This window comes from Nannobrachium achirus (genome assembly GCF_963921795.1).
Source record: "Nannobrachium achirus genome assembly, chromosome: 12".
Taxonomy (NCBI): domain Eukaryota; kingdom Metazoa; phylum Chordata; class Actinopteri; order Myctophiformes; family Myctophidae; genus Nannobrachium; species Nannobrachium achirus.
The window spans coordinates 49,758,341-49,770,839 of NC_137832.1; the positions used below are offsets into that span (position 1 = coordinate 49,758,341).

Here is a 12,499-nt window from a genome sequence, read left to right on the forward strand (position 1 = left end):
TACACAGTAACATGCGGTGGAGAGGGAAATATGGTGGCTCTTACCGCCTGTCTGCCCATGATCAGCTTGTCAGAGACTCCCAGCACAGACTGAAGGGGAGAGCGAGCTCAGTACTTATGCACCCCTGTGTTGGGTGGGGCCCACAGGTGCATACGCTTGTGCCTGATGAAGCGTGTGGGCCGGCAGGTAACGCCCGTCAATCACTTGGCCCACACAGTGTGTTGGTCTGCTAGGGCTCGCTCTCCCATCCAGGGTGTGCTTCTTTGACATGCAGGGCCTACCTGGCGGGCGGTGTCCGAACGAACCACCACACTATATTATAAAATAGAAGAAAGAAAAAAAAACATCCTGTAGATGTCAGAATATCCTGTACATGTAGATTGTGTATTTTCACTTTTTCTTTAATTTAAATAATAAAACATGCAATAAGTGTACATTCAGATAGGGCTCTATACATCATTACTTCTCAAAGTGGGCCCTGGGGACTCCCTGGTACTCCTTGAGGGAGTTCCTGTGGTCCCCAGGTGAATGATAGTATTGAACTAAATAGACGATTATGTTTATCTAACTCTGAGTGTACAAATGGAACCAAATGGACCCATTAGGGTCCATTTGGCTCCATTTGTAAACTTTCAGAGTTAAATCAACATCAACATTGATTGTACAATATCAATTGGTGGCTCAGAGATATAAATACAATGAAATGGGGGTCTGTAGCCTAATGCATGTCAAATTGGGGGTCTGAAATTAAATTGGTTTAGAATCACTGCTAGAGCTGTAAAACCGTTCTCTATTGGTGGTCCTTGCCTTGGCATATCTTTTCAAATTGTGTTCTGCTGGGCTAATAACTGTCAATGTGGGGGTCCTTGACATGAAAAAGTTTGAGAACCACTGCTATACATTATATTGTGCTGATCAGAGGTGTTACAGCAGTGTCAAACACTTACGGTCATAACTCTGATCAGCACAATATAATGTATAGCAGTGGTTCTCAAACACACTACTGTAGTGCCCCCATATTTATGTTTGGTGGGTGACTATTGTACATTGAACATTGTTTGTACCAAGTTTGTTGTAAATTGGAGCTAAGGCTCCTCTGGCCCCTGGCAATTACATGTGGCCCCTGATGTGGTTATGCATCGCATTCCCCTGAACAGTGTTTGTGCAGATTCGGTAGGGTCGTCCCTTTTGGTGCAACAGTACAGCATGTTACCCCAGTGGTTACATTTCTGTGGATGCTTGTCATGCTCTTCCACCTGGTTCCACGCCTCTGGTTCCACGCCTCTAGGATGTTGTTCAGCTCCTCTGCGATGCTCAGCCTGCCTGTGGTGCCTCCCTGTTCTCCTGGTCGCGGGCGAGCACGTATAGACATCTCTGGCTGCTTCCGCACCCAAATCACATACCTATGAGTCGAGAACAAAATATCAGAGCATTACTTCACACAGCATCACTCACTCACGTACTTTTGAAGCACATCATTGGGGGGGGGACTCAAGGTGCCCTCAAGGATCCTATTACAATTATCATTAATGTCATACTCAGGTACAGGTGCAGTTATAATCAGGTACAATGACCACGTGACCTACTGTACCATAATGTTAAATTTCGGCCGGTGTCACCACTCCTTTAAGCAATCCAGAGAGTTGAACTCTGTACCATAACAATGTTACAGTAGTACCACTTACGGTCGCTGCTTTGTTTTGCTTATTTGTCACCATGTCTAGTGAAATGTTAATATAGATATGTCAAAAGAATAACTCTCACCCTATTTAAAGGGGCACTCCACCACTTTTCAACCTATCTTCATATAATAGGTCCTCACTAATGTTCATGATAAAATATCACAATTTTTTTCTACTCAGTTTGGGTCTCAAAGGACCCACACACATCATCAATGGGAAATGCAAGCTAATAGAAACTGCAGGCTTTCTATTCCTGAAAAAGTTGCAATGTTAAAGTGGAAGCCATTGTTCTCGTGATAATAAAAATCTATTTATTTTTTCAAAAATATATATATATATTTATTTTTGTCAAACGATGATGTCACCGGTAGGAAGGATTTGACAGCTCTCCTATTATATGAGACCCAGACTGAATAGAAAAAAAATTGCTATTTTATCATGAACATTAGTGAGGACCTATTATATGAAGACAGGTTGAAAAGTGGTGAACTACTCCTTTAACTATTTGAAAACAGAGATCACGATAAGTGCATTAAGGTTTTATGCATAAATACATTACTTGTATGGAATCAGTCAAAGCACCAACTTCAGTGATTGACCTATACAGGTCATATCTTATCTACAAGCTTGTTGATCAGCTATTCACTCAGACTGGGGTCTGGGAACACCGATTTTTGTTTTGTATTTTTAAGATAGCATGAACAGTTACCCTGTATCCCTCAACTATTTAAAATACAAGCTTGTGGATCTGGTATTTTCAATCAGATTGGGGTCTGGGGACCCCCAGGGGTCCTCCGATTTTGTATTTGTATTTATAACAGCATGAACATCAGCTAGGCACTATGCCTCAGCTATTTTAAAATACCAGATGTAGAAGCTTGAGGATCTGCTATTTTCAACAAATCAGTGTCTAGTCAGCCCAGTATCAAATCCCAGATCAATATAAAAAGTGATCCACTATCTTCACCAACTAACCAAGACAATTAACCATCAGAATGTTAGCTTTGCCATGCCAGGAAAGTGTTCAATGCATTCAAAACACAGCCCAAATCGGCGCTGTAAATAGGCGATGCTAACGGCGCTAATGTGTTAGCATGGCCCTTAATGGACTATAGATGACACAATTGAAATGTAAATTAATATTAATGTTAAACAAGTATGGATCTATAAATCCATAATTAAAATAAGACAAAGAGACCAAAGGACTATATCTTAGATTGCTGTATTTTAAGAGAGCAGACAAGGAAGACAGACAGTGAGCATACCATCCTAGCGGCAGCTTTCTAAATCTCTCTCCCCAAATGGAAGTTTAACATGTATATAAAGAGTACAGTTATGACAGTATAAGATCGTGGGACTTATTCATTTGTTCCCAGATCATAACAAGGAAGTAACAGGAAGAAAGGGACACGTAGTGTTGGTAATTTTCCACAGTGAGATACAGTATATCATGATTTCGTAGCCAGGGCAACCAAAGTTACTATGACCTGTAATCTTTAGCCTGAACCTACAGTATCCGACCAAAATGTGGTCTCTATACTGTAAGTTCAGTTCATATTATATATATTATATGGTCATATGAGCCTCATACACAAACATAGAATTATGTATCATAATTCTTATCTTATCAATCTTACCCTTTTAATTTTTGTATGAGGTTCATATGACCTCCACATTAAACATTTTATCAGGGTAATAATAATAATAATAATATGAAGACTTTAATAATATTTAGAAATTCAAATTTTCAAAAAGGACTGTAATATTTTTTTTTTAAGGGAACTGTAATAAATCCTTAAAGTTAAAGAAACTTGACACAATATTTCATCGTTTTTTACAGATGAATGAAGACAGAATTAAAATTGAATAAACAAATAAAGAATAAAGAATGAAAACAAATAAAAGATGAATTAAAAAGTCCTTAAGTCCAGTGATCGGATGACGATGGTGACGATGATGGCGATGATGATGATGATGATGATGATGATGATGATGATGATGATGATGGGGACGATGATGACGGTGGGGCATTGTGAGACGTGAGGGAGGAGGACATGCAGTTGTTGTGGGTTCTTCTGGGTCTCTTCTTTCAGGTGTTTCCTACGGAGCAGAGAACCTTTGGCCAGTTTATTTGTTCAAGACAACTTAATTCTTCAGGTAGCGTTTGTACTACTACATGGCATACTTCAACAGTGCAACAGAAACTCACCGACCAGGCACGATCACTCGTGCCTCTGCGGTGGATTGGCATGCACTGTCCTGGCCTGTCCAGGTGGTGGTTCGTCTGCACCCCGCCTCAGTCGTGGTGGTTTTCCGGTGACCCGATTCTCTTCCCCACACTCTGCATTCCTCTCCATCTCCGCCTCAGCCCATGTAAACAGAAATATTTCAAATTAAGTTTCAAATAAATCTTAAATCAATGAAAAACCAAATTAAATTAATCAAAAACAAATCAAAATTAAATCAAAATTAATCCTTAAACACTCCCCCGTTTTGGCACATCAATATAGATGTGACATAGAAGTTAAATAAAATAATTTAAATAATTTAAATCAATGAAAAGAGCTTTGAATCATACACTACAGTATACAGTACAGTAGCAGTGAGGACGGGGAGAGCTGCAGAGTGTCAGTGATAAGTAATACGCCTGAAGGGCGAGAAGCGACCTTGTGTCCTTCTCAACAATGGGGTCTAAAGGTTGTTATGGTAACCAGGGGACATGACATTCCAAAACAAGAGATTTATGGGTAATGAAGTTTTTAACAGTAAGAGAACAGAAAACAATGAAATGTTGATGAAAATGGAAGAGAGGAGGTCAAAACACTCTCACACATGTTCCCAAAACATGATATCAGACACAAAAACAATCTGACCTTGGCAGATGCACACAGTCACACACAGTCACACAAGAGTGGGGGAGAGGGAGTGACACACACACACACGTGCACGCACGCACGCGCACACACATACAGTAAATTCATTCTCACAGAAAAGTCATCAAATAAATGACAATTTATACTCGGACACAGCCAGAAGCCTCTGGTCAGGTTTAAAACTTAACGTTACAATAGTTTAAATTAATTTAGACATCAATAATTTGAGTTAGTTATTCTTAATCTTAAATCTTAACTTTAATTTCTCAAAGATATTTTAAAACTTCTTAAAAGTACTTAATATTACAGAAAACAGAACTGGTCCATAACATATAGTCTTAAAGATAAAATATTGTTTCTCAATTTCCAATGGCTGGGCCAAGCCATGAAAGTGAGAGACCTAAATAAACACAGTATTATCGGTACAGTGAACATAACAGTAACAAACTGACAAATACTGACCCTTCATAGGGTCCAGACATAAAAAGCTATAACCACAACTGACTAGAAGTACTCGTTAAATTCAGGCCGACTAGAAGTACTTGCCCTGGGTTATAAGCCAAACAAATAATGACCATTCATAGGGTCCAAACAAACTGACAAAACAACAAGTTAAACAACAACTTGTGGACAAAAACGACTGTACCGAAAAAAGTTAAAGTCTGAAAATCAGTATTGTCTCTTCCTCCTCATCACAATGAGAGAGCGAGAGCACGAACCAGAGATAGTTAAAAATAGATTAAAGGTGTTGTACATACACCCTGAAACAAAGATGAAACAAAGAGTTTTACGACCATTCTATATCTAGTAGATAAGGATTAATTTACGACGCGTGTCAAACCAAAACATTCCTCCGACGGAGGGAGAACATATTTCACAAATCATATCAATTATCATTACATTAACATCGTTAATTCAAAATTCAAAGACACGACACGTTACGGGGACTAAGTAAATATGTACTTATCTTAATCATCTTAGGAATTTGCCAGGCGTAGAGATCCAGGTGCAGCCAAGGACCGGGGGAGTATCCAACCTCTTGTGTCCGACGGTCCAACACGGTCCGCTGCTCCCGGATGTCCACGCAGGTTCCACATTAATCCAAAACTCAGATAACACTGTTGTCCAATAAAAACCTTTGTCTGAAAATACAGCAATGTAGAGATTTTCCTGGTAGCTGATTTCAGATACGTGTTGCAACATTGTTCCACCGGGGGAGAGAAAGTGAACCTTAAAATGGCACAGCCTGAACACTTATCTTTCCCTCAGTCGGCCAATGTTCCAAACAGTATCCTCGCTCGATGGACCATTATTATTAGATAAATTATTAAAGATAAATATGGATCTATAAATCCATAGTTAAAATAAGACAAAGAGACCAAAGGACTATATCTTTTAGATTGCTGTATTTTAAGAGAGCAGACAAGGAAGACAGACAGTGAGCATACCATCCGGGTGGCAGCTTTCTAAATCTCTCTCCCCAAATGGAAGTTTAACATGTATATAAAGAGTACAGTTATGACAGTATAAGATCGTGGGACTTATTCATTTGTTCCCAGATCATAACAAGGAAGTAACAGGAAGAAAGGGACACGTAGTGTTGGTAATTTTCCACAGTGAGATACAGTATATCATGATTTCGTAGCCAGGGCAACCAAAGTTACTATGACCTGTAATCTTTAGCCTGAACCTACAGTATCCGACCAAAATGTGGTCTCTATACTGTAAGTTCAGTTCATATTATATATATTATATGGTCATATGAGCCTCATACACAAACATAGAATTATGTATCATAATTCTTATCTTATCAACAATAAAATATCTAAAAAAAAATCGGACAGTACACACATTGTTAAACGTGTTTAGTGACTTTTCTTTATCAATATACACTTACAGTAGGCCTACCTCTGTCTGCTGACGTGCTCCTCTCTGTGTCTCCCTCCCCCTCATCTCTGCCACTGCATGTCTGGCTGGCAGACAGCGGACAGCCAGGCAGTGGGAAATAAGAGATCCAAGCCTTGGTTTCAACCAAAACACATTAATCCTAAAATCGGAAACGTTATTGGAGCCTTCGTCTGCGTGGGTCTATCGCGAACGACGTTGAATCTCCCCTCCACAAACGACTTTTGGGTCCGTGTTGGTGATGCGGGTCCGTACTGCTTTTCCAAAAAGCTTTTAATTTGAAATCTAACTATAGGGTCCTTCCGGATATATCAAGTGCCTTCCTGTTATACATACTCAGGCACACACACATACATACTTTTGCACACACATATATACATACTTTTGCACACATACATACATACTTTTGCGCACATTTAAACAAACTCAACATGCACATATATACATTTTCAACACTATATATGCACAAGTAAAGTATGTATGTATGTATGTGCAAGTGAAGTATGCATGTGCAAGTGAAGTATGTATGTATGTGCAAGTGAAGTATGTATGTATGTGCGAATGAAGTATGTATGTATGTGCGAATAAAGTATGTATGCATGTGCAAGTGAAGTATGTATGTGCGAGTGAAGTATGTATGTATGTGCGAATGAAGTATGTATGTATGTGCGAATGAAGTATGTATGTATGTGCGAATGAAGTATGTATGTATGTGCGAGTGAAGTATATATATGTGCGAGTGAAGTATGTATGTATGTGCGAATGAAGTATGTATGTATGTGCGAATGAAGTATGTATGTATGTGCGAATGAAGTATGTATGTATGTGCAAGTGAAGTATGTGGGTGGGTGACGTGACGTAGTGTTTTCGCTGTCCTCGGTGTCAAACATGTATAAATAAAAAATATATTTGTCAAAAACCTTCTGAATATTGTGCAGGACATTAAGCTTTATGTGAACTTACTCAAGATTAAAACATTTCATTCCTCATTTCTTCAGAATCTTCAACCAAACATGGTAAATGTCATCTGGTGTGACTGTCCCGACCTTGTTTCTCAAAGTGGGAACTTGAATAAAACTAAGAAAAAGAATTGCTAAAATTCATTTAAAAATGAATTTAGGCAAAAAAGAATGTCTATTTGTGAGCCTATATCTTTTCAAAGTCCAAGCATAATGTTTTCAGTCATTTCTGATCAAAAAGATTTTGTCCCCCAAACCAAAATCATCTGGTGTGACACTAGTTTGGAAAAATTAAACAGGCAATAATTTGGACACCTACTGGGCTAGAGAGGTCCTTCTTCTGTAAGGCTATTCAGCACTCCCAGCACAACTGCAAGACAGGTGTCTGAGGTGAGTTATGATTTTAACATTTTCATGAAATGCCATCTTGTTGAAACTTTGACAAGTGTGGCACTTCTGGATGTCATCTGGTGTGACACCTTTTTCATTAATAAAGCAAAAGTTATTTGAAACTTTGGTCATAATTACATGTAAATCTAGGTTGTTTTGTTATAGCTAGCATGTTGTTAGCATGCTAATGTGTACCTGGTAGCCTCAAGGTAGTCCTAAATGCAGAAAACGTCATCTGGTGTGACACCTCGTCATCTGGTGTGACATATCTGCTTGTCACGCCAGATGACTTGATTGTCACACCAGATGATATATACTGTATTTTCCTACAGACATAACAATAAATAACAAGTCCCATGTTTCTTTTGTCCATTTAAAACATTTTAACATGTTTAAAACAACGTTTTAAACATTTTTACATAATTTAATTTAGCTTCATTCGGTGATACAGCAAATTCATCAGACAGAGCAGAAACCCCTTCACAGAAACCTAAACCTTATATTGTGGTAACACTTTTCAGTGAGTATAACATACTTGGCAAACTTGAGGACTTGCTAGTAATTACATTTTACTACTAAAAACAATCTACCTGACAAATAAATTACATTTAAATGTCTCCTCCTGAAGGTCTTCTACTCAGGTGCTGGACACAAGTGCATCTATTGGAGAGGCCCAAGCTGAGGATTCAGACACCTCCTCAGATGAATACACACAAGGACAGTTTGTCATAATCAAATATGAGGGAAAGCCATATGTGGGGCAGATTGTTACCATTAATAAGGAGGGGCTAGAGATAAACTGCATGAATCAACTTGGAAAAATGAAAAATGGTTTTGTCTGGCCAAAGGGGCAAGACTGCATTTTCTACAAAGAGCAGGAAGTTGTCTGTGGCATAGCAGAACCGCAACAGGGCAAACGGTTTGCTAGCCTCACCAAATGTGACTGGCTGATGTACAATACAGTCTAAATGTCTATACCCTCACCAAATGTGACTGGCTGATGTACAATGCAGTCTAAATGTCTATTCTAATCTAATCTAATACTTTTGTACTTTCACTCACTGGACTGGACAATGAGGTAAGGTAGGACCCGAGACAAACATAGCGAAAATAGCTGATCTACAAGCTCTCAACGCATTGTGCTGCGAGAGCTTGTAGATCAGCTATTTTCGGAGTTGCACAACCCAGCACTCTTTAGCTAGTGGAGATGTGGTGTAACGACATGATTCGTAAATAAATTTGTTCAACTCAAAATGCTGTGTTCAAGTTCAGGAGACTTCGGAAAAAAGTAATACACCTGAATGCTGAGTTGTTTCCAATAATTTGTGTTAATAAAATGTTGCCTTGGCTCCCAGTGTGGCTATGCACCTTATTGTCTCTTTAAGATCCTTCTGCCGTGGGCCGGCAGAAGACTTAGGTGTGCGTAGCATTCCTGTGCACATCCTCATCATCCATCTACTACTACAATTCTTTGTTATCCTATGTTAAGGCCCAACAATACTATCCTGTTCAGAAATATTAAGGCCATGTTATTTAATGTTAAAGCAATTTTACTGTTGCTGTTTTTCCTGGGTAATTGTTTAATCAATCAGTAAAGTTCAGTACTCACTAATAGGTAGGTTAAAACACAGTTTGCTTTGACACATGAAGATATGGTCATCTGGTGTGACACTAAGTCATCTGGTGTGACATTCCAAATAGTGAGAAATCATACCTTTATTAATGATGAAACCGAAAAAATGTGTATGGTTTACATAGAAAATAGTATCAGGAAGAGTCACAAATATTTGTGTAATTTTAAAGAAAGTTTTTGTCAGAATAAAATTAAAATATGTTGAAAGATCGACAACATGGGCCTCACACAGAGTGTTGATTATGAAAAAAATATACAGATTCAATTAATTTTCACAAAACTATAGTGGATCACAGGTTAGTTATGATAAAGGACTTTGATAAAGTGAGTAACTTAAGAAAGGTGTACTCCATTTTCATTTTATGAACAATTATTGTCATGTCACACCAGATGACGGTTTTAGGCACAAGTACAACAAACTGCTCAATAAAGTCTGATTCCAATAAAATATCTAAAAACAAAATGTGTTTCCATAAAGTTGAGAGTGAGTAGAACAAAAGTAAATAATTTTTATGCCTGCTATTTAAAGTTTTTTAAAAAACATGTTTTTTGGGGCGTCACGTCACTGACCCACGTATGTATGTGCGAATGAAGTATGTATGTATGTGCAAGTGAAGTAGGCCTATGTATGTATGTGCAAATGAAGTACCGATATGTATGTATGTGCAAGTGAAGTATGTATGTACATGCAAGTGAAGTATGTATGTATGTGCAAGTGAAAGACCATTATGTATGTATGTGCAAGTGAAGTATACATGTATGTGCGAGTTGACTATGCAATTTCGGCTCAAACGGCTTCTCATAAGACTTTCTAGCCCACGTGCCAGTTCATTTTATACTCCATGATCCATCTCCATTCTTTTTGGTAAGGCGTCGGCGCTTAAAAAGAACGATATGATGCACTGAATAGCAGTGGTGGAAAAGTACTCACATGTGTTTACTGAAGTAGACGTATCAATACTGCAATGTAGAAATACTCTTACGTTAAAGTTTGGAATTTGAAATGTACTTGAGTAAAACAATATAGGCCTACTTAAAGTACCAAAAGTACAAAGCAGATCTACAAGCTCAAAACTCTTCGTTGTGAGCTTGTAGGTCGGCTATTTTCAAATAGGTATAATTTATAAAATAGGGCTAAATTTCGATTAATGTAGACTATGTTTTATTACTGGTAACTAACTAGTAGCTACGTTTTCCAATCATTGGAGTAAAATTTGGATCCGAGATGTAGTGCAGCCAGGAGTAAGTACAGTACTTAAGTAAATGTAGGCTACTCGGTTACTTTACACCACTGCTGAATAGCTGTTGGCATTTGCCAGCAGCGACACCAAGACTTCCGAGTGTCCCTGAAGCGTGATTATGGATCCAACTGGGAAAGATGGATAACCACGCCCCGGACTCATTTTTGAAGCTTGTGATTGGCTGAACCGGACGCAGGGAGCGCTCCGTTGTAGTCACTTGGACCGCGCGAGGTGCACCAAAACCCAATTATCATGGCGTTTATCGTGCGCATAAATATAACGATTGCATTCACCACGGCTTCGTAACTCGCGCGGCGCTCCGCCGGCCGCGCGGCCCTGGCCCGCTCTTCGCGGCCACTCGCGCCTGCGGCGCTCGGGGGCGAAGAGCAGGACCAAGGTCCGCTGGCCTTCGCGCCGCTTGCAATGTCGTGGACAATAACTGAAAACGAGCGCTCTTTGCCGTTTCCATCCATCTTTCCCAGTTGGATCCATAATCACGCGTCCCTGAACGCAGCATCATCAGGTAGCAGCCAGCAGCAGGAGTCAGTCAGCTAGCAGCAGAGCATTAGCACAGTGCTGGGCTGGCACAGTCTGTTCTTCATCTCTTTAAAAACAGTATTTATCGCATTTATAATATATGTGCAAAGAACGCCATCCAAAAAACATCAACGGACACCACGTTTTAGTGACTTTAAATACACGACCGAAGCGTGTACTCAACGTGACAGCAATTATGTAGGCTAACGTTAGCAATGTATTAGCTGTAAAGTAAGTGAAGTTTACTTTACAAATGTTTTCATGGATGGTGGCTTGTTGTGGCATTCATTCCCAACATGAACGGAACAATGATAAAGCCTGAAATTGTAAGAGGAAAAGCTTAATGTTTACCAGAACGTGGGAATTGTGGACCATGTTCAAAGTTTAAGAACGGGCTAATCCTGGAGTATACCTGGAGTAAACACATGCACTGCACAACTGTGATCATTACAGGACACCATCATAAGGACATTTATCTACAACAGAAGACAGAAAGAACGATGCCTTGACCCTCTTCGGCTCTTCGTAAACCACTACACTGTGTGAATACTGAACACACTGCTCCAGTAGACTTAACACACAGTTGGGACTCATTTGTGATGGCAAGTTCCTTAGCAGCCAAACTTGGGCTCAACTCGCTGAGAAGAAAACAAGCCAGGAACTTCAGTGTCAGGATCAACACGATGGAATCAGACATGGAGTTCAGCTGCGAGGTGTGTGTTGGCCTATTTATTTATAATGGTTACAACCTGAGTATGAATAATGCATCTATGGCACTGACCTACTGAGGATAGGGTGACATCACAAGTGTGTAGTGTGCCCCAGGCAGCAGTCAGTGTCTTCTCTTAATGACAGGAAGCTCTAACTTGTCTAGTCCTAGAGAGAGTTCCAGGGGGTCCCCAGCTAAATGGTAGTAAGGACCAAATGGAGCCCATATGGGTCTGTAACTCTGAGTATACAAATGGACGGGTCCATTAATTTAGTTCCATTTGTGAGAGTTGTCAGAGTTAAGTTACATTGATTTTACAATCCGTATCCGTCTAGATAGATAAAGTGTTTCCTTTGTAAATAAGCCGAAAAGCTTACTAGGATCTCCTTTTAGTTGACCTTGTACCAGTGACTTGTACTGTCATGATACTACTTTTTCCTATTGCAAATTTCTATTAAATTCTTCAATCAATCAATATAAAGTGAGGTCCCATAGCTAGACTTTCCATTAAATTGGGGTCCATCATAGCCTAATGCATATCAAACTGAGGGTCCTTGAATTGTTGGGAAT

The 12,499-nt window shown here is 39.4% G+C and overlaps 1 protein-coding gene across 1 annotated transcript in view; it reads left to right on the forward strand.

The window, feature by feature from the left end:
* The first annotated feature begins 11,237 nt into the window (after positions 1–11,237).
* The window catches only part of nf2a (NF2, moesin-ezrin-radixin like (MERLIN) tumor suppressor a), a 41,498-nt gene continuing 40,236 nt past the window's right edge, over positions 11,238–12,499 (forward strand). Inside the window, exon 1 of the mRNA XM_080738053.1 lies at positions 11,238–11,933. Coding sequence (XP_080594179.1) covers positions 11,820–11,933 — 114 coding nt within the window. The 5' untranslated portion in view covers positions 11,238–11,819. The remainder of the gene's footprint in view (positions 11,934–12,499) is intronic.